This window comes from Sceloporus occidentalis, unplaced genomic scaffold (assembly GCF_023333645.1).
Source record: "Sceloporus occidentalis isolate IW3139 unplaced genomic scaffold, rSceOcc1.0.p SCAF_2, whole genome shotgun sequence".
In the NCBI taxonomy this organism is placed as follows: Eukaryota; Metazoa; Chordata; class Lepidosauria; order Squamata; family Phrynosomatidae; genus Sceloporus; species Sceloporus occidentalis.
Genome location: NW_028316982.1, coordinates 121,655,108 through 121,679,129, shown reverse-complemented (window position 1 = coordinate 121,679,129; position 24,022 = coordinate 121,655,108). Strand labels below are relative to the sequence as shown.

Below are 24,022 nucleotides of genomic sequence, written 5' to 3'. Positions count from 1 at the left end.
ATTACATCAAGTAAAAACTAACTGCAGTTGATTTGACATTCATGTACTAGGGTAATTTTTAAACCTTTGTACTGTGTGAGCTGCAGAAAGTTTTCTGATCCCCATGAGAATTCCTGAATACAGCCAGCCCTCTCCTTATGCGGGGATCCGTTCTGGATCCCTCCGCGTAAGGCGAATTCCGCCTATGCTCAAGCCCCATTGGAAACAATGGGGCTCGTGCACGGCGGCGCAGCAGTGCGGCGGCACGCGGGGCGCAACGGGCGCACGCGCCCATTCAGTTGAATGGGATGCGCTGCCCCTTCTGCCCTGAGTGCGCCCCGCGGCTTGAGCACATAAGCTCAAGTCCGCATAAAGCGCGCCCGCGTATGACGCGGGCGCGCTGTACTATGGAGTAAAAAAAATTTCCCCATGTCAAATGTGCCAGAAACGAGAAAACACAAGTTGAAATAAAAATAGAATAAAACTGAATATGGTTAAATAGAAGAAAAAAACACGTACTTCTGAATAGTGTATGGGTTATTTCCTGACCTCAATGAATTTGAGTATTCTCCAGCTAAAGAACATTCAGCCTGCTGACAACCAGAGTGTGTCTGTTCTGCTTCACTGCATGGATTCACCACAAACAGCATGGGGTCTTTTTTGACCAGATACATTACTTTGTCTGGAATGAAATAGTACCCCGGGTCAAAAAAAACAGTAGATTTGTTAAGACATTTTTCTGATGCAGCCATTTTTTGTTTGTAGAAAAAAAGGCTGCAATTTAGGGACATTGCTTATTACTGTTTAGGTAACAATACTGTGGTTGTGAGTAGAATACCTACAAGGTAAGTTTGGTTCTCTGTTGATTAACTGACAAAATGTGAGCCTGAGGGACTAAAATGTTCTGTTCGAGTTCATGGGGATTACAAACCAAGATGAGAAACACAAGTAATACACCCCATGTACCTAAGCCATTTCTCTCATAATTGCAGGGGAAGTTAGGGAAAAGTTAGGAAAAACCAATGACTATAATGGTTTTGCAAGAACAAGATGGAACAAGAAAATACTTCAGCTGTCAAAAGGGAAAAAAAGTATTTTTCACTCTGAAACCAACATTCATTGAGAGTTAATCTTGTTTCAACTCTTTCAACAACAGTTATCCTCATTTCAATAGAAGCTACTGAGAGAGGGGATAGGCACGATTTCAAAACAGAAGTATCCTATGAAGGGAAATAGATTGTGATCTTTGCTGCTGTTGTTAGTAAAAGCTATTTATTGATTCTGTATCATCCTGTTTTTCAAGGAGAGTAGTAATCTCCAAAGGGTTTTCAAAATATTTTCTACATTCCCTGTGCTAGTACAATTTGAGTACTTTTCACAATTGTAGCTGTTCCCTATCCCATCAAACTGTGTTTCTTCTAATTAAATAAATGAACAACAGGAGTAGACACCTTTAGTTTTCTCAACTGACAAGTACAATCAGATTATTCTGTACTATACAAGGGAATGATCCAGAACTAGCCATGCTAATTACAGTTTTAGAACCATTTCAAGTAGTGTTTTACAATAAATATTGTTCAGTATAGCAACTGAGATATTTGACTATTGGCATTCTTATATGTTAGAATTAGAATTAGAATAGGTGGTTAGAACCACTGCATAGCTTGGTGTTTCAGACAGATCTCATCCGTAATAGTTGCAGAAATCATATTTTTTATGATTATTAAGATTACGTTTTCCAGTTCATACAGAGGTCAGGTAGAATGATCCATTTACCCCCAGCATTTTGACAGAATAAATCCCCATCAGTTCTATTATTGCCTTGTAGATTATCTTGGTTAAATTAACTCTATAGGTATAATGATCAATTGTTGATTTCTATTTTTTTAAAAAAAGAACATTTAAATGCCCCATTTCTTTTAAACCATTAATTTATATTTAGCCTGGAAAAAAATTTAAACGGAAAATTTGCACATTTTATTCCCTTTCCTAAGTAAAATTTTGTATTTATTTGACTGCAGTTCTCTTTTATTTGATAGGCAGACTGAAGACGTTGTTTATTTTTTCATAGATCTTTAAGATTCATCAATCAGGGCCTCCTATAAAACATAAGAATTCTGAGATCGGGAATTTGTTTCAATTAATGGAAATGACCAAAAAAAGTATCTAGTACAACAAATACAAGTCACATGCTGATGGCAAAATTACAATTGCATTAGAAATGGGATGAAAAGGGTTAAAATAAAAAATATATATGAAAGGTTACTGGGTAAAATATTGCACCAACAATAATAATGACAGCTACAACAACTGATCACGTTTACAATCCCCTGCTACTTACTTCAAGAAGTTGCAGTGGATCTTTTGTGCTGCTAATGGAACTGAATAGCGCTCACTAGTAGTTCCCCCCATTGGTTTTACGTGAATATGGGACAAAACTTTCACTTGTCTGTCTCTGTGTTCATACATATAACATCACACCCATATGTCTTGTTTGTGTTAACAATGACATAAACAGTTCAAAGGCTTGTGTAAGGCTTCCTATGATATTTCAGAACCATTGCCATAGGTGGTGGTATAAAACTAGAATTAGGAACTTTATGTCCAAGTTAGGAGAAAAATCACTTTTCATACTGAGGAAAAGTACACGTCAGCTTTCCAGTTGTTAATCGTAAAATATTTTTTGGTGATAGTAGCTTAGATCCACTTGGCAGTCGCAACTAGAATACATTCATTGAATCAGTGGGAACTTGCTAAAGGTTAAGTTCCTTGATTCAGTGGGTCTTCTCTAGCTAGCACTCACTGTTACATTTTATGAAACATAAATTAATTTCCTGTTAAGACTTGGGTCCCATCTACAATGTATATATATTGCAAAATCCAAAATACCTCTGGTGCCGAGCATTTCAGATAACGGATACTCAACCTGTACTATGTAAGCACTCTGTCCTTGCCAAGAGTGATTCTGAACACTTGGTCTTATTCAGCCTTTTGGTTGGAAAAGGAAAGAATAGTTTTATACAGCTTAGAAACCCCTTTGCGGTTCCTCTTTCTTGTCTTCCTTCCCTTCCAGCAGTAGAGATACACTTTCTTTCCCACATTCTTTTGCCTACCTCAGTACCCTTCCTCTCTCCTTATTTACACACTTTCCTTTCTATGTTCTTATTCCCTTCCCTCCACCCCCACAGTCCCAAGGCTCTTTCCCTTTTTCTGATCTTTCTTGTTCTTTCCTGGAGTTCACTCCCCTTTCCCCTAAGTCCACTCTCTTCCCCTTTACCAGGTAGCAGGACCTCTCTCTCTCTCTCTCTCTCTCTCTCTCTCTCTCTCTTAGCTGTTTGAAGAGTTTGGGGATGCTGCAACCAGAAGTTGAAGTTGTACCTGCAAGTTGCTTTCCCTTCACCTTGCAGGTTTTTTCATCCCAGACAGAGCTGCCCTCAGGTCCTTTGGAGAACTTGAATAGGTCTAGTGTGACTACAACTTTGTTTCCTGCTTAGAAAAATGACTTAACTGAAGATAGTAACTACACGCTGCAAAGTGATTGAAACAAATTAAAATTAATTAATCCATTTGAAATTAAATCATCCTCAGGTGCATTGCATGAGGTTGTATGATAAGTTTGTGTGTCTAACACATAGACAAGCACTCTTTTTTCTTAGTGCAGAGAGCAGGGACAGAATAAGGCTTCTTGGGGGCTGAAAATTAAAAATGCATTTTTCTTTTCTTTCAACATGAAAGTTCACTGAGTTGTACAGGAAAGGAAACTTCCCTCTTGGTTTCTTCCCATAAGCTATTTGAGGGTTTGAGCACACAAATTCCCTCTTCTTCCTTACTCAACCCCCAAATCACACTTCCACCATTTCATATATTCTGGGGATAAACAGGCCATTGTTTGAGATAGCTAGTTTTTATTCTTATTTATCAATTTTTATGCCTTAGTATATCTTGAGAAGCGATCCAGTGTAGTATAGTGGTTTGAATGTTGGCCTACAACTCTGCTAGACCAGAGTCTGAATCCCCACCTGCCCATGGAAACTCACTGGGTGACTTTGGGCAAGTCACACTCCTTCCACCTCAGAAGGCAATGAACAAAGCCTACCAAGAAAACTTGGTGATCACTTCACCTTAGGATCATCATAAGTCAGAAACAGCTTGAAGACATACAACAACACATGCCTTGAGAACCTCTTCAGTATGTAGATAACATTACCTTATATTGATGTATCTGTACTTTGCTTCCACACTCACAAATGCTCAGCAACCTGTGTTGACTGTTACAGTGAATCCAACACATTGGAAAGAATCTGCCCCTCCTGTTTCTCACAGATTACCAACCTGGTAATAGTGGAATAGGTTACCTGGAGATTTATAATACATAGTTTTGAGATTGGGGGCAGACAGTAATTTACTGTATGTGCCAGAACAGCAGCTGTCTTCAGTGCAGTGTGGACATGGCAGGATCAAAATAGAAGGTATTGATATTTGCATTCTGAGACTTCTGAATTACTTCATTGAAGATTGTTGGAAAGATCACAGTTGCTCCAAGAGACTGAATGATAACATTTATTTTATTTTGTCATTTTAGGTCTCTTGTTGCTAACCTAGCTGCTGCTAATTGTTATAAAAAGGAAAAACATCTTGATGTGGAGAAGAACTGGAAGTTGGTGGAACGGGCCAAAGTTTATTACATTGCAGTAAGTTTGATTATCCTTGTAAAATAAAAAAAATAATAAAAAGAAAAAAGAAAAACTTTATTTATATACTGCCTTTCCGGGTTGATCAAAGCGATAAAATACTAACTTTTATCCAGTATTTAATATGCAAATCACATCAGGTGCAAAACAAATCTCTGGAAAGATCAAGAAAAGACCCACACTCTTATGTTCCTCTGTGCCTTGACTAATTTACACAAGTTCTGAAACACAGTTAAAGTGGGGCACAGGAATATATTTTGAACCACATTCATCTTTTGAGGTTTTAACAATACATCATATTTGCATTTCATGTTTTCAGCCAACTTGTTGATATGAAGGATGTGCAGATTATAGAGAACTCAATATTACCATGATTATTTACTGCAAACAGTTGCTTGTGAATCTCTTAAATACTATTTATTACTTCTTAAATATCTTGTGAAATAATCTTGTGTAGTTGAATGCACTAAAAGATGGCAAGGTTACTGTCATGACCAAATTTTTTCTTTTGGTAGCATTGCTGAGGAAAATAATTGATTCTGCCTCTTTTTTCACATAATAGAAAAACCAGATTGATATATTTATATAGACAGCATCCTGGAGAATTTTAAATTATGGGATTTGTGCTTTCCTAGCTGTGATACTGGTAAGGCTAATCACAATTAGGCAGTAGAGAAGTTGTCTACTGCGTGTTACATATGGGCCCATGAGGCGCCGTCATTGCACGCGAGGGGCGGGGCTTCCTGACGTGCCTTGTCCCTTGCGCGTAATGCGTACGTCAAGATGGCGGCGGCTGTTCCACACGGCCGCCGTCATCTTGACGTAGCGGACACTCTGCATCCGCACATCGCACCCTGGAAGTGAGGCCGCGAGTGTGCGCTTTGGCACTTGCGGTGTCTCTTCCGGGTTGCTGGAAGGAGCACGATTTTCACGCTCCTTTGCAGCATGGAGGAGTTGCGCGGTTTGGCTGCTGCGACTCCTCCACGCTGCAACCGGCTGCGGTCTGAGACCGCCCCTTTTGGGCGGTCTGTAACGGGCCTAGGATAGGTTAAAATGTGTGATGTGTGTATAATACATGGATTCTGTATCACAGCTGCTGCCACCCTGTTACCTGCACACTGTGGAAACAGCTGGGGAGATGTATAAAAATGACTATTCAGGAGGAACAAATTTATTTTTTAAGTGTTACTGACTTCATTTGGTATTAAAATCCTGCAGTCTAGTATTCTGGGCTCTTGTAAATTTTGAATGATTGCTGCTGATCCTTGTGTGTGGCTAGAGCTTCCCTATTTAACTGTCACACAAATACCTTACAAAGATCTTAACAAAGCACAAAACATCAACTGTCTCTGCCTCACCTTTCAAATATCTTTCCAGAATATGTATTTCCTCAGCAGTTTGTTCATTTTTAATCTTATCCCACTAGCCTACTTTTAATTTCATAATAAATACATCTTGGTTTGTTCTAAATGAGTCACTTGGAGTCCACTAAAATGGACTGCGCTAAAAAGCTGTATTTTAATCCGGCAACACAATTTGTTGTGACAATATCGATTTGCTGTCGAATGGACCTTCTTGAAGTCACGACTAGAAATAAGAAAATTATTGCTTTCTAGATGAGTCCAGTAATTTAAGAATAATCTAGAAAGCAATAATTTATTTATTTCTAGCCATAGTTTCAAGGAGATCCAAGGACCAATGTGGTATAGTGCTTTGACTGTTGGACTAGGATACTGGGAGACCAGGATTTGAATCCTTGCTCAACCATGGAAACCAACTGGGTGACCTTGAGCATGTCACACACTCTCAGCCTGAAAAGAAGGCAAGGGCAATCCCCTCTGAAGTAATTCCACCAAGAAAACCCTGTGATGAGGTCCCCATAAGTCAGAAATGACTTGAAGACATACCACAACAAGGTGACTTCATTTTAGCATAAAATAAATTTTAATGGTATCATATTCCAAAGATGTAGTTTAATACAAAAATTATTGAAGTATATTGGATTTCCACTGTAACGATTGGAATTCCACCAACTCCATATTGGAACCTCACATTAGAACCCACTATAAACATTCACCTAAGTCACTGTCAGAGTATTATGCTCAAAAGACCCCAACCACAGCAGGTGGTAGTGACCAGATGACAGTGACTACTGTAACTAAACTTGACATGTTCAGCAAAGAAGAATGACTAGTCCACTGATGTTTAGGTGAGAACAAGACTTAAAGCTTTTCAGTTGGGCCAGAGTAAGGTTTCAGTGATGGAACAGATGGATTCTCCTGGAATCCATTAGCAAAGCAATTCATATTAAAAACGTCAACATTGCTTTAAAAGAACAGCAGAGCTGAGGTTGACTTTATTAGATGTTTCTTGCTTAGATATGTTTCTCAGTTGGCTCCTCTCTTTATACTATTTTTAGTAATGCAGAGATACATGCCACTTATTGTGAAATAGTAAATTCATTCAAAAATGTAATCATGTCAGCCAATTTTAACCAGCATAGTAAGTTCAGCAGAACGATGTATGAATCCTAATAAAGAAAATACAAAATTTCAGCAAAATGTTATGCATCTGCAATTATATTTGGATCTTAAGCAACATCTTAAGCTTCCTCTGCCCCCTTACTAATGTCTACATCATTGTAGGCTATGTTCTTTAGGCTTTGGTTAGGTCTGTGGGCATCTAATGTCATAAGTAATTAAGACAGATAAAAAGGCAGACAGATGTCTCCTGACATCAGATGTTAGTCCCGTATACGTCTATATGCGATATTGACTTTTTTGCTGTATTATATGCCCGAATAACATTTTGGTGTTCCATGACAGTGCCACTGTGCAGCTAAATGAGGGGGAAATGGTAGAAATGATAGCAAAAACCACTGCAAAAAGCTGCTAGAACCTAAAAAAAATCTTATATCAACATGCAGTTATTGTTGATTCTTCAACTTTATTTGTCCATTTTGATTCTTCATCTTTATCTGTCTACCCACCTGTGCAGAGCTTGTTGGAGCACTTTGCACAGGACAGTGAATAGTATTTTGGTGGGAGCCACTGCTCCTCCTACTGTACATTAAGAAGACATGGCTTATGCTATTTCTACTCAATTTCCCTTTCTCTGCTGAGCAGCACCAATAGGACAATTTTCTTTCTTCTGGAGGTTTTCCTCAGGGCTTTGAGTTCACCTTTGTTGAATTTTTTCAACCTTGTTTTAATTTTTGTGTGTTTTGGGATACTTCTTGTGTGCTTTGGGCTTATGCCCTCTTAAGCCTTTGTTTTAGAAGTACAGGTGGAGGATCTTTCCAATTAAATGTCATTTCTAGTGTTTGGGTTTTTTTCTACCTAGGAGAGTAGCACATGGTAAGTCATAAAGGCTGGTGGATCTGTGATTCAAAATCAACCACTTCATCATCTCGTCTTCTTTTTCCTTGAGTTTGTCTCATCCATTTACTAACTAACATCACATACTTAAGTGGAACCATACATTGTGGAATGGAGTCTACTACTCCATTGTTTCATGTCTCATAGTCGTCAAACTTCTGTTTCAGTACCAGACTCAGTATCAGTGCAGTTCACAGCTGTGCTCAGACTCAAACTTCCAAATCAGTGGAAATCAGTGACTGTGGACAAGCCAAAGAAGGTGAAGTCTAAGCATTATTTTCCAATCCCAACAGATGCTGAACCCAAAGGAAAAAGAAGAAAAATCAGAGACACAAGCTGGCATCTACAATGTCAGTGTCAATAATTTTGGAGCCAGCTAGGTAGGGTATATAAATCACTTCCATTGGTACAGTCCCCATAGGCAGGCTTGCCTTCTGCGGCTTTGAGCTTATGCAGAAGGCAAGCCCTGGCAGAAATAATGGGGTGTGTACCTGTGCCACATGCCCCATTATTTTCTATGAGGCTTGAGTATACACTCTTTTCTCCATACACGGTGTGTGTGTGTGTGTCCAGAACGGATCCCCCGCATATGGGGAGAGCAGACTGTAATTCTGTCAGTACCTCCATTACCTCCTCTTCTATTGTCACCTGAAAGGCATGCAATCATACTGGGGAAAGTACAATTGATGCCATAGCAGCAGTTGTTGCATGTCATGCTATGTCCTGCCATTTTCTCAGAGGATGAAATTCAGGAGCTGTCTGGTCCTACTAGAGGTTTGTTGACTTCCTGTCCCTCATGCCAGGAATTGCCACACTGCTAAGCATGTCCCCACTTCCATATTGGGATGTAATATCAGATTTCTGTTTTTCTGGTTATTATAATCACCTTTCTGCTTATTATCTTTTGAAACACACATGGAAGGACCCTCCTATGAGTATTTCTTCTGCTTTCTGAATGTAGGATATTGGCTATCTATGTAGATTAGATTGTGCTTCATTCCACTACACTGCCCGAGATCATCCATAGTATCTGGGCTGTAAGACAAGGGATTGGTGTTGGTGTAGTTATTGCCATTGCCAGCCCAGTTAGAAGCCAGTATGATGTGCAATCAGCTCTCTGTTTTTGCCTCTCCTGGGCACCAAGCATGGTGAAATTGTTTCTCACATACTCCTTTTAGGTTCTCTTTCAGATGTAGCTTCTTCAGGCCTATTTCATCTCTGCATTTGACCCACTTCGAGACTTCCCAAAGAAGGGGCTCACCATTCCAAGGTCTATTCAATGACACCCCCTTTTGTGGTTGGATCCATTTGAAACTTTGAGCAGCAGGCATTTTTTCATCCATCAACCACAGGCTTTTATCACAATGAATGGTTGGATAGTGAGTGCACTTAAATGACTACATGGTACAGGGTCCATGTTAATCAAAGGAGAAGATCCTTTACATCTATGCTCTGGAACATCTAGCAGTAGAGACTCATTTGATATTCTTTTAAGGGGCAGGGTAGTGCAGGTCAATACCAACAACATTGCAGTCAAGTACTACCTGAAAAAGCAAAGTGGCACTCAATCCCAAACCCTCTTTTGTCTCACAATCCAGCTTTGAACCGGTGCCCAAAAGGACATATCAATTGATGCCATTCATCATTTCAGAGAGGAAAATGTCCTGGCAGACACCCTCATCAGGATATGATCACCTTACAAATTTACTCTAGGAAGTCATACCATAATTTGACAGTAACAATTGAAAGTTCCCTCATTCCCACCAAATGAAGATCTGTCAGTGACAAGATCATAGGAAGAAGCCGAGCAAGGTAGCTGGGCAGATTATTACAAACGAAAGCAATCCCTGCAGTCCAGTTGGTAGAGGCAAACTACCATTATCTTGAACTGAAATAAAGTAGCAGCAACCAGTCACCAGAAATAGTATTAATGGATGCTCAGCAGGCAGTCTGCTGGCATTTAGGAGGACAGCCTGGGGTTCTGTCACCAGTGGCTTCCTCTTCCTTTGCTAAAAAATATTGACAGGGGAAGGAGAGAAGAGTCTTTGTTTTGCTTCTTAATATTTGCTTTAAAATCATTTTAATGACAAAAATTGATACTTTATGAAGAATGGTAAAGATTGGATGGGGAAACCTTGCATGAGGCAATTCTGATACCACTGCAGGGGGGCCCAGACCCTCCGGAGTAATTTTGGGAAGGGCAACTGGACTTCTATGGGGAAGCGGGAGCAGAAAATCTCCATTGAATCCAGCCCAACCAATTCATCATCTCTTGAAAAAAAAAGGGAGATCTGTCCACTTGGCAAACATTGCTCCTAGCTTTTCCCAGTAATCGGCATACAAGAAACGTCTTTACATTTAAATGTTCGCTGTTAACAGTATCAATAAAATTCAGGATAAATTATCAGATTCTTTTCTTCAACCTCTGTAAGATTCCTTTTGCTAACTGTTTAGAGAGCCATGGACAGTGGTCCTCTCATCATGTGCTTTCAGAAAAGAATGTATTATTAGAGCACTTACAGAGCCAGTCTAGCTGCCAGAGCCCAGCAACAGCAGCAGTGCCATTTTTCACAAAGAAAATGTTGAACAAGAGCCAAATGTTTGGTGGCAGAGTCTGTTGCTAGGAAATCAAGGTCCTGAGGCGATTAATGACAATGCAAGCAATAACAAGAAGGCAGAATTACAGATTTAAAAGAGGGAAAAAGTGGTTGGTGTTATAATTACCCAAAGAAATCTGTACTCATTAAATAGGCTGTTTTTATGATTGACTTTAATTGGAGGTTAGTGCAGATATTTAGCTCCTTTCCCACCCCTTTAAACACATCCATGCACATAATCTGTAGAACTGCAGGCTTGTTTTTCTAAGCATTGCAACGAGTTTGCCCTGTAATTTGATCCCCACTGACAGATGCATTTTCTATGCTGCCATTTTGAATTAACCTATTGTGCAACAATTTTCCTCAGCTCTTTTGAATAAAACATCAAGACTTATTACCTCAGATGGATTTGATAGAGTAAAAGAATGTACTTTCAAATGAAGAATGCTGTTTGCAGAGAGTTCGGCACTTTGAACTCTGCTGACAAGCCCCAATAATTTGTGGTGTGTGATTTAAAATGAGGGATGGAGAGCTGTAGTTGTGTAAGTTGAGAATGGAATTTTTATATTGGAAGTTTTCTGTTGAGAAACTGCCCTACAAGTAATAAGATTTCTTACATGTATGTTTCTGAGATTTTTTCAATACTAAAGCCCAATTATTAACATTATTTTACAGTTATTTAGATTATTTCTCTTCATATTAGTTTGAATAAAGATGATCTTGCATCAAATATTCTCCACCTACAGCTATTTCTTTAGAATTAAAAAATGGTTTTAATGCTCTGTGATGAATTAGAAATAGGGCTTTTTTCCCCTCCTGCATCCTGTCTGTTCTGCACCCCAGCCCCTTCATTAAGTCACTTGTTTGTATTGCTACACAGTGGGTGATTCTACACCTTGTTAGTGGCAGCAAAAAAGATACGACAACCCATGCAGACTTATGGGAAAAGACAAAATAGCAGAATTCTCCAGATGTTTAATAAAATTCTGAAACAATAGAGCCTCTACAAATTCTGTCCAACCATACTGGCATGTTGCTAATCAGATGCCAGTGCCAAGCTGTCTGCTTTGTTAAATACCCAGATTCCCTGAGGCAAGAAGACAGCTGCTATAACTACTATGAAATTTGGTAGCTCAATCTATTTTTGCTACCCTTGGGCTAGCAAACTGCAGTTAATTTAGACCACCCCAATACATACACTTCAGGGATATTTTTTTCCAAAGCGTTTGTAATTAAAATGATAAAACATCATTATTACTCTGAAGTTGGTTATGTACAATTTTGCATTTGACAGATACCTACAGAGATGAACACAGCATGTAATTGGCATAATGATTTCCTAAGTTTTATTCTTTTACATGTGCGCACACGCACACACACACGTATTCCTTGCACATGTAGGGAGGTAGAAGCATAGGCTTATTTTATTAGGGAGGTAATGAAATTCAGATCTGTTGGTAATTAGTTGCTCTAACTCCATAACTTGTTTTTATACAAAACACTGGATGACTGAAAGAGGATACACTTCAGCCATACTGCTAGGCAGAGGAAATCTCACTGCATAAATCCATGTTCATAAAGACTCTGCTTACAAATTCTGTAGCAGAGTTCTGGAAGGCTGTGTTCCTTGTTATCATGGGTCAAACACAGTTTGTGTGGCACAAAAATGCTAATACTATATTTTATGCCTTTGTTTTGTTTTAACACACTATTTGAATGTAAATGTCAAAAGAAATCTTGGTACAGGTACAACAGAAGGGAATTGGAACCTTTAAGGAAATTCCCATTGTTGCCCTTGTCAAGCCAGATTACATAATAAATGTATGAAAACATAGAGGAGTTGGTCAAGGTAATGCTATCTGTATAAGGTTTAACACTTGTTTTCCCCAAATCACAAAAATATGCCTGCCTGCTCAGTTGGAAGCAACCCTTATTTGTCACAAGGACAAACAGTGTCTATTTACATTGCACATTGGGGACACTTCAGGGATAATTTGGAGAAGGTAGGTGGGAGCGTTCCTACAATACTGCCTAGCAGTTAATTACAATATATTTGAACAGATATGTCTGTTCACATTATCATCTAGAAAGACATGACACTTTGAAATCTAAACTTTAAAAAACGAATTATCATTGTGGACTTCCTTCCACTCTTGGTACAGCACCCATGATGCCAAAAACCTGCTAAGGTACATGAATGTTTGCAGGAGGGATAGCTGATAATTAATTCTGGCAGAAGCACTTCATTGGAGTGTGGCCTGTATTTGTCCCTTCTTTCACCTTAGCTGTATTTTGTTTTTAATTTAATTTGATTTGAATTGCCTTGGATCCCATGCTGGGAGAAAAGCAGGATATAAGATAAAATAAACTAAAGTAAATAACAGAGGGAACTCTGAAATGCATGTGCATGTTATTATAGAGAACTGCATGTATAATCCTTATTGATTAAGAATAAATTCATTAGACCAGATCCATATAATAAATAAAAAAGACTGTGAACTTGATAATGAGCTACAGACAAGAGGATATAAGGCTTAACTTCCTTTGTTTTAATGCTTGTTAGTTGAAAAAGTGGTTATGTTAAACCAAAGTAGGAAGTCTTCAAAAGTAAATGTTTACTAGAAGGGATTATGGAGGAAATTAATTTATGACAAATACCTGGTACACCCAGAATCCTCATGTTCAACAAAACCAGACTTGCCCTAAGTACTCTGGAGCACAGTGCCATAAGTGATGCTTGACAGCTTTTCATGGAAGCAGTATTTTTCTTCAGAACAAGGAGTGCTATACTTCTCTCTCTCTCTGTCTCTCTTCTTTTCTCCTGTCTTATCTTGTAAGGCCAGGAAGCACTTTAAATTTACAGCCAGCTTTTGAAAGCATAAAGCAAGTTCAGCTCAGAAGTCTTTCCTGTTGGGCCATTAATCTAATTCTGTGAAAGCAGAGCTGATTTTTCATCTGTAAAGTAGATAAAAGGTCTGGAGAAGCAAACCATTGCTCTGAGTTATCGTGATAAAAAAAAAGCTTAGTTTGGACACTACAGTGTTTATCAGCCTATCCAGTGGAAGATTTTTTCCTTTTAGCTGAATAATATATTAGTGGATTACAACATCCATTTAGTTTGTGAGCCAAAGTGCAAGGCATGGTCCAGGGTCTATAACAGCATAGATAGGTTTTTCTTTGTCAAGAATACATTGTGGTGAGCATCTTGGTCTCTCATCCCCGATCATTTTGGTGATCTTGTAGATACGATTTTATCATGCCTTTCAAAATGGCATTGAAACATTCTGTCAGGCGATGAATAGCTGGAGAGTAAATTGTTGTTTTTAGTTGTTTGAGCCAACAGCCTTTCCAAAGGCACTGCATGATCTCACTCATGGTAACAATGCCTTGGATTGTCACAGTGTCATAAGGAAATCTTAACCCCATGAAGATTTTCAACAAAGCCCCTGTCACAGTCTGTGCATGCACACTTCTAAGATATTCAGCATCCTTAGGCGTCCATAATCTGTAAGGTAGCCCTTTCTTCCATATAATTTGTTTTCTAATTTCCTTTGTAAATGGAATTGCCTCAGATAATGCTACGGTACTTCTTTTAGGGCTGCCAGGCTACTGTCTTTATGTAATTCCTGTTTAAAATCATTTATTTTCTCCCTGTCAGTTGCGGTAAGTAAAATGACATAGGATTCTGCCTTACTTGTAGTTAATTTTTCCAAAACTTTCTTCAGCTTGTGAACTATTTTGTACCACTGTCATAGAATACACAATGTCTCCTTCGCTTTGAATTCTTGAGTCTGGCCCTGTCCGTGTAAGTTTCACCACAGAACCAGTTCCCTTAGCTTGCTTATCAGACACTTTATTCTTTGACCTAGCATGTCCATTGTCACAGTCTGACTCCAAGTCCGTTGTTATTTTGTGTCTTCAAGTTGTTCCAGCTTATAGCGAACCTAAGATGAACCTATCACGGGTTTCTCGTGGCAAGATTTGCTCAGAGGGAGTTTGCCATTGCCATTCTCTGAGGCTGAGAGAGAGTTACTTTCCCACAGTCATCCAGTGGGTTTCCATGGCAGAGCAGGGATTCGTACTATATCCAGAGTCATATCCAGGGAATTAAACCTTTTGGATACTAGTAACATCTATTTTAGTATCATACCCCATAACCTATCTAATATTACAGGACCAGTTGGTCAGAATTAACATCTGCTTCATATATTCCTTCTTCCCCCATTCCAAGAAATTCTTACTTCAGCCATTGGAATCTTACTTGGATCTCCCCAACTAATGGTTTTGTGAGGGATTATGTCTGAGGTAGAAATTAAATCAATTTTAAGGGCTGGTTTAATCAGATTTTCTTTTGACAGTTTGTTTCTCCCTCCCCGCTCTGATCTTCCATCTCTGCAGCTTCTTCAGCTATCTGTGGGCCCTTGTCCCCCACAACCAATCTGATTTCTATGGGCAGTTGAAACAAAACTGCTCTAAAATCATTAAATTCCCCATGGGGCTGAACAGACAGCCCATTTGAGCCCGTTTGGGGCTGGCTTGGAGGCGTGGGATTTAGGTGTGGTATAGAAGCTGGACCAGCGATCACACGCCAGCCGGCTTCTCTCCCGCTTGGGGGCATAGTGCTTAGATACCACTTTCCCAAGGGAATAGCCAGCTGTTCACGAGAATGGGCAGCTTCTTTCTGCCCCAGAAAGAAGGATGCCAGCTGAGTCAACCTTGAACCCTGGCTGGTATTGAACTTACAACCTTGTTGTGAGTAAGTGGCTGCAGTGCAGGCATTTAACCACTGCACCACCAGCACTGAAAGTGAAGGGGTGATGTCCTGTTGGGAATAAAATTACTCTATTAGAAAACCTTATAGGAGCCTTGGAGTGCATGAAAACCTAATAGGGGCCTTGGACGAAAAGAAGGCCTCTGTTTGCCCTGGCCCTGATCCAGTCTAAAATGGGTGGCTCTAAGCCACCTCTTTTAGGCTCTCTGTACCCCCACACCCCACACCCCCGTCATTTTTAGTTTTGGCCATTTGGTACTGTTCATCCATTTATGAAATAAAATAGTTAACCTGAAACTGGCAGATTCTGAACTATTTCCTGAAGTAATCCGATTTGAGTCTCAAAATATTAAGCACAGCCTCTTTATACAAATCATAAATTAAAATCTTTCTGGGGTAAAACTATTATATATTTCAGCCAAATCTGCTGCAGTCAAACTTGGGATATATTTCATGTAATCAGCACTGGGCATTCTCCAAATCTGAGCAGCCTTTTCAAAAGTTGACAAAAGCATATCTGGATTATCGCCAGGTGTATAACCCACAAAATCTCTGGGGAAATCTTTTATTTTTTCAAGATTCTCTGCTTTGACCTTTTCCTTCTGTTCAGCTATCTTTCGGTGTCTGTTCTTATTTTTTCAAGATCAAATTTCATTCTTTCCTTTTCCATATCTGTTTGTCTCTACTTTTCCCTTCTGCCTCATATTTTATCCTTTCATCTTCCCTTTTTGTTTGTTTTGTGCGCATTTTGTTTTGCTCATTTTCCTCAATCGCTGTTTTCCTTCTCTCAGCTTTACTGTCAGCTTCATATTTTCTGTTTTTCTCATTTTCTTCAGCCTGAAAACTCCTCCTTTTCTTGTGCCTCTAATTCCAAGATTTCAATTCTGTTTTGTTCTTTCGAAATATCCGACTGAATTGAGTCAGGTTTGAGGATTTTAGGTTTTTACTTATGCTTACCTTAGAAAGGTGTGGAACATGATGCTAAGTCAATATTTCTGCTCTTTCTGCTTCTCTCCACCTTTTCCAATAAGTTGTGCTTTCTCATGATGTGGCCAAAATATGACAGACTCAGTTTAGTCATCTTGGCTTCCAGAGAGAGTTCAGGCTTGATCTGTTCATGTACCCATTTGTTTGCCTTTTTGGCTGTCCCCAGTATCCTCAGCACTCTTCTCCAGCACTATATTCCGAAAGAATTGATTTTCTTAACTGTCCAGCTCTTGCATCCATACATGGCAATAGGGAATGCAGTGGTTTGTATGATTCTAACATTCATGTTCACTTGTATAGGCTACTGCAAATCTACCTCCCTGATCCCCAGATCTGGACACACAAACTTGGTGGGCAAAGCCCTCTCCATCTATTACATCATTCAATCCATCTTCATCCCATCTTCAGTACCATTTAATGATAACTATCCATAATCTTTTTTTAAAGTTACAGTTCAATTGCAGTGAAGTTTGCATTCTATCAACCTCTGCATATCCAGATCAGTGGCTGTGCAATTGTTTGCATGGTTCAGTTACTTCTGCAGTTAAATAGAGCAGTAAGTGAATAGTCCCCAATTAGTCGTGGGCTCTGTTTCTTTCCTTACTGTTTTGATTATCTCTCTATGTGTAAACAAAGCAGGGAAGGTAACAATGTTCCATGTAGTCATGCTGGCCACATGACCACAGAGTCGTCTTTGGGCAACACTGGCTCTTCATCTTAGCAACAGAGATGAGCACCAGCCCCTACAGTTGGATATGACTAGACAAATTTGTCAAAGGGGAAACTTTTACCTTTACCTTTAATAAAGATATATATTTAAAAAGAGTCCTATTGCAGGTTAGGGACTATCAAATATTATTGTGGTATACCCAAAAGGCACTAGATTCTGTTTGAACTTGGGAGCTAAGCAGGGTCAGCCAACAAATACTAGGTGTTATAGGCTATATTTCAAAGGAAGGAACTGGCAAAGCATCTCTGAATATTCCTTGCCTAAGAAAACCCTATGAAATTGATGAGGTCACCATAGGTCAACAGGACTACAGTGCAATTTTTTCAGGGAGAGTGCTGCTTGTTGTGATTCAACTTCAATTTCCTTCTGGTCAGGGATTATCTGGCAATGGTGATTTTATACTCTTATAACTTCTTAGTTTGGCTGTTGTAATGTGTAATGCATGGGATACTCTTATAGAAGCCTCAGAAGTGGCACTTACTGTCAAATGTGGCAGCAATGACTGTTGCCTTTATAGTCAGGTGGTAATCACATTACACCAGTGCTGAAGGAGCTGCACCGTTTGCCTATTTGTTTTGGAGAGTAATTGAAGGTACTAATTCTGTAGCTGTAAATAATTTGAGACTCAAATAGCTGTTGGAGCATTTTGCTCCCCTGTATCAGCTTGCCCATGACTACCAATCATCAAAAGGGGCTGGTTTCCATGGACACTAAATACTAGAAGTAGTTCCCCATGGACTCCCCAGCACTACAACTGTATTCTCCAACTCAAAACCCTTTTTCTTTGCCAAGGCATTTTAACTGACTAAATCTATCTGTTGCCTATTTTTTTGTCCTTTTGTTTGTTTTGATGACATGTTTGAGAGTTTATACTGTTTTAATTCTATTTTATTGTTTTAACTATACTTGCACAGGATCTTGGTATCTTAAGGATGAAGGATGGTTTAGAAGTGTCCTAATAAATACACATTGCTATGAATCTCCCAAAGTAAGATTAGCAACAAGAAACAGATAATAGTGGCACTGGCATCAGACCATGCTGAGGATCTTCCTGCTTGATTGGTGGACAAAATGCTGGGGGCCATTGATCTGGCTCAGCATGGCAATTCATATTTTCTTGCCCTGAACTGTGTGTGCTTATGTGTCAAGCATGTTGGCATCACTTTATTCCATGGAACAAACCTGGCTGGCTATGTCCGGGAAAGCAGCCAAAGGGCTGATAAGGCAGCTAGTTCTCAAACAAACAAAGCCCCTCCCAGCACAGCAAAGTCAGTGTGAGCTACACAGTCCTGGAGATTCACAGTAGTTCTACCAAAAGGGATTACCAAGAGAATTGTCAGACGGTCCGAGGTTCAGGATAACAGATAGGCAGATCGATAAAGCAGTCCAAGGTCAAGGTTTCCAGGTAGTCAAGACAAGAAGCCAAGGAGCCAGAGACAGAGTCTTTCCTCTAAAAGAGTCAGATATCCACTGGCAAAGAACCACACATGCTCCAGGTGCTTAAGAAGGCAAGGAGCTGGCCTTCAGCTGTGTCTGATTACGAAGATGCTTCTGATAAAGGCTCCGAGATCTTCGAAGGCCCTCTCTTTCTGCTCGACGCTCATTGAAGGTAGGCACACTGCCCAGATCCTCCTCCATGTCCACAGCCTCGGCACCAGGCAAACTTGACTGCTGAACCTCTGGAGGGGCCATAGACTCTGCTCCAGCAGAACTAGGGCCAGCCTCTGGCTCCTCCATTACAGGTTCAAGCCCCAGGGGCTCTGGCTCCTCCATTACAGGTTCAGGTCCCAGGGGCTCTAGCTCATCCTCTGAGTCCTCCAAGCCGTCCTCCAGGCTGGGCATGACAGGCTATAACATACATAACCATTCCATCTTTCCTTTAAAATGTAATTTGACCTTTCTGACATTTATCTGAAAGGATCTTAGGTTAAAACAAGGGGTGCTGATGTGGGTTGAATGTAACCCTTGCCCCACTAATGTCCTCAGCCTTCCACAAATAAGTTACAGCATTGCATGTTAAGCATGGATGTTTAAAAAGGGCTGTATAACTGTGTTTGGCAGTTACTAGAATGTCTTTACAAAGCTCTACTATGTGGGAACCCAACCTTATCAAAGTTTTTGCTCATGGAAACTTAGTAACTGCATTCTGTCAGTTTGCATTTACAGAGCCCTCCTCCTCAACCCTCAGCAGGCAGAGGTCTAATATCCAGGTTCTCGGGGATGTTTCACACAAAAAAAGGAGACACAATAAACTGTAGCAACTATAGGACTATAGCATTAATTTCCCATACAAGCAAAATCATGCTTAAAATTGGCAACTGAGGCCCAAAACAGACAAAAGGAGTGGGTTCTGGCTGCTTCAGGGGTGAGGCATGCAGCCTCTGGCAAAAGGAGCAACAAAAAATGCCCCTTGGTGGCAGCTCGTTTGGCACCACCGTGGCGGACCGCATTGGAAGCGGGGCATCTAGTCTCTAAGATCCTGGGCCAATCGCGGGCCGATTGCAGCTGGAGTGGCCAGAGGCCGCTCCAAGCCACCCATTTGCTTCATTCCATAGACTCCAGGCACATGTGGGGAGAGAAATCTCAGCGGTACAAGTGAGATTCAGGAAGGATAGAGGCAGTAGAGACCACATTGCAAGCATATGATGGATAATGGAGCGCACCAAGGAATTTCAAAAGAAACTCAGCATGTACTTTATAGACTATAGCAAAACCTTTGACTGCAAAGATCACAAAAAGCTATGGAATGCTTTCAAAGACATGGGAGTCCCACTACATTTGATAGTTCTGATAAGAAATTTGTACTTGGGACAAGAGGCCGCTGTTAGAATAGAATACGAAGAAACAGAATGGTTCCCAATTGGCAAAGGGATCAGGCAAGACTGCATTTTATCACCCTACTTGTTCAAGTTGTATACAGAAAATATCACATGAAGGGCAGAATTAGACTTAGAAGATAGGAAGAAGGAGCATCAACAGTTACCAATCTTTTTTGACTCACAGAGCCCTTATTTCTATGGCAGTGCCCCTAAGAGGCCTACCCTTTGTCTTAAAAGTTAATGGAGTTTAGGAGTATATATGTGAATATATTTTTATTCTTTACTTTCATGGGAAGAGCACATATAGAAACTGATGGGCCAAATGATGTGATTTCCGGCCACGTTCAGAGCATAGCATTTGGATGACACGTGCCCTGAATGTGTCCAGAAGCCACGCCAAGGCTGTGTGTTCGTGGAAAAACTGCTGGCCTGGTTCTGGGCCACTGCAGCAGCTCATATCAAGGCCGGGAGCAAGCAGTCGCTGTGGTTGTGCAGCAGTTGGGGCAAAAATGGCCTCTGGCTGCTTCTTGTGCACTGACTGCTCAAGGCCCAGAGTATGACTCTTGGTTTGCTGATCAAGATTTCAATGTCATACCATTACTGAACAGATTTCTTCATCCATTTCATAATGAATATCTCCAGAGCTACTCACAGGGAAACCTCATAATATATTTTAAACACACATATGAATAATTTTTTTATTTAAAATAAACAATTAGTGTAATCCAACTAGAAGGCAATGTATTAATTTTTAAAATACTTCTAAATGTAAGGACAGCTAATTCAGTGCAAAACAAAGGTGCATTTCCTTGGGGTAAGAATGTACATCTCATCACCTTGGCAACATGGTTGCTCAGAATTTGATGTCTCCCCACCCCCATGCAAAGATGCTGTTTTAACTCTGTCATTTTTTTGTTTGTTTGTTTTATCTCTTGGTAACATGAAACCAAGTAAGAGCCATTCTCTTTCTTTCTTGTAGCCTTGATCCTTGATTTCAGTCCCCATGTTATTTGAATCTAATGCCCATCATCTTTGGAAATTGGGTGTGTTGCATCGGGTAAATGTAAAAAAGAGCAAAATGTAAATTGAGAAGCATGTTGATCAAACATCTTCTCTTCATTAACAGACTCTGCAGAGTGGTTGCAATATTTTCATGAACCTCTAAAATAGTTGCTAATTTAAGTTAAAGTGCACTGTTAAGTAGTAAATAACATCACTCCACTGAAAAAAGATACCTTAATGCAGGCAGCTTTTATTAAAGTTGCATATGGTATCTATTGATATCTGGGAATTTTAGCAGTTGAATTATTATGTGGATTAGCCGCAGTGTTAAAGGTTCTCAACTTTAAAAGCCTAGGTCTGTTTTAAATTTCCCAGGTTCCACCTTTATTTATAGGCTGGTCTGTAACCTTAACCTTTAACATTTTTAACACCACAATGTCAAGACAAGAGAAGACCTAAGCTGCTGTTTTGGCATTGTATTTTTTTAAATTCTAATTAGGTAAATGTCCCATGACCAAAAACAGCTTCAACAGAATTTTCTTCCCCTTCAATATGCAGCCCTCCACACTCCCCGAAAATTTACTTTCGGCCCTTCAGAGTAATTTTGTGGAAGAGGCAGGCTACATCCCTTCCTTGTTCTAGTTGCCAAGTCTTTAAACACCTTCCAAAGAGTGCAAAGCAGACAGAATGATATTCAAAATAGTCAACCACTGTAGATTGTCAGAGAAATGCTTTTAAAAAGCAGCAGAACCACATATAAATATATAAAAACAGCACTCCAAATTGGGGAAATTGAGCCAGGTTTGAAGTTATTGAGCACGCAACACACTTTACTTACTCAAGAAAAGATTATTACAACACATAGATTTCCAAAGTTCGTTTAAAATCCTGTATGAAGTGAGACCAGGGTTCGATTTCCAGCTCGGCCATGAAATCCTCTGGGTGACCTTGGGCAAATAAGACTCCCTTTGCCTCAGAGGATGACAATGGCAAACCTCCTCTGAAGAAACTTTACCAAGAAGACCCCATGATAGATTTGCTTTAGGGTCGCCATAAGTTGGAAACGACTTGAAGGCACACAACAACAATGAAAGCTAAACTACAATAGGAATAGGAATTCTAAATCTAAAGGGATAAACATTGAGAAAGCCCTACCCCTTCTGCCTGCTAGTCTAACAAGACCTCTTCATGATGACTTAAGTAGATGTCCAGGACTGTATGGGTGAAGAAGCTTCTTTAGGTAACATAGTGCTAGACTGTTTAAAGCTTTAAATATAACAGCCATTACTTTGCAAACAGACTGGAAGTGATTGTAACTGGTGCAAAAGAGGTGACATGTGCTCAGATTTTCAAGCATTTTGTCAGCTACAATTTGTTCCACTTGAAGTATCTGTGGCAGCTTTAAACACAGCCAGGCAATATAGTGCTTTAGAAAGAACCCAGTTTAGGTGGGTTACTGTGACTCGGCCTGACAGTTCCAAATAAGGCCACAATGCTAGGTGTTTTTGACATGGTACTGTGAATGCATGGTTTCAGTTTTATTTTAGAAACCTTTCCAGTGCTGTACAGAATTATTCCAAGAAGGAAATCAATGTAATGTGTAGTCCTCGATTAACTGTTCCATCTTCATACATGGTTTTAATAAAAGGGCAAGCAGTGGTAATGCACCTCTGCTATTAGATAGGTGTTGTTGTTGTTGTTGTTGTTGTTGTTGTTGTTGAACATAAAGTCCTGCTCAATTACTATGCTCTCTTGTCTGTTATATTTCCCACCATAGCCAGCCAGAGGCTTCTGGGAAGCCCATAAGCAGGATATGATGCAAGTAAATCCCTCCTTCTGTTATCTCTAGTACTATGGGGGAAATATGTTGCTTTGAGGGAGGCCATTCTCTGTTGCCTATTAATCTATTTTTATTCATGGTATTTTTTTATTGTATCTAAGTTATCTTAGATACTTTTGCTGAAAGGTCAGATAAATAAAAGTGACCCAAAAAAAGGAAAGTATTTCTCCAGTGATGTCCAATACTGAGAGTTAACTTAAGAAACAGAGCACAGTCTTCTAGTACTAAACTGATTTGTATAATCAGTGAATGCTTTGCTAAGGAAGCAGTGAAAAAAACACTTTGTTCGGATAATTATACTCTTTAATTTTCAATTTCTCAAGTTTGCTTTCCCTAGGAGAAGGAATATGGTTGGTATGTGTAGGTGCCATTAGCCTTGAGGCAGGGCCAATCATATAGGTCCTTTGCACTGAAAAGCAGCTCCTTCAGTCTGTGCCATCTGTCTTCATAATTCAGTATGTGTTTGCAGTGTGTCCTGGCCTACTATACCTAGTCCCTTCCTTCTTTGCAATGGTTTTCTGTGATGCATTCCATTGTAAGAATGTTCTTTGGGAGCACAACCATAATCCATGTGAATTTTATTTATTGATTAAAATATTTATACCTTGCTCTTTATCAAAGATCACAAGGCAGTTTACAAAAAGCATTAAAACAAGTAACACAGTTTAAAACTATAACATAATTAAATCAACTGAAAATGTATTGAATTGCAGTAATAACTTAAAAACAGATTTTATTTTTTTAAAAACAAATTAAAACTATGTCCATTCCACATTCAACTTTGTAGAACATTGGAGGTGAGTTAATGAGGCCCAAAGGATTTGGTGAACAGCTAACTTTTAACTTGACACCTAAATGACATGATTGTTGGCACCAGTCTGTCCCACAATTGGGGATGGGATGCTATGGCTGAGAAGGCCCTCTCCCACGTCTGTACACAGTGTGTTTGGTGTCAGTGGTGGGACACAGAGGACCTCCCCCCCCTCGCAGCAGATCTTAATTTTTAGGTAAACAAGTACAGAGGTCAGAAGCCATTTAGGGCTTTAAATGTCATCACAAACACCATTAATTCAGACCAGAAACACAGCAGCAGCCAGTACAATTATTTTAAGACTGACATGACATGCTGTCTAAATGGTAATCCAGTCAGTAGCTGAGCTGCTGCATTTTGCACTAGCTGCATTTCTGAGTTTCCTTCATGGGCAGCCTCACATAGAACATATTACAAT

General features: G+C 39.7%; 1 protein-coding gene across 3 annotated transcripts in view; it reads left to right on the top strand.

Moving 5' to 3' along the window:
- ADK (adenosine kinase) overlaps positions 1 to 24,022 on the top strand; it is a 225,869-nt gene that overhangs the window by 117,484 nt on the left and 84,363 nt on the right. For all 3 annotated transcript variants that reach the window (XM_089510759.1, XM_089510757.1, XM_089510758.1), the window contains exon 6: positions 4,562 to 4,670. In XM_089510759.1, coding sequence (XP_089366885.1) covers positions 4,562 to 4,670 — 109 coding nt within the window. The remainder of the gene's footprint in view (positions 1 to 4,561; positions 4,671 to 24,022) is intronic.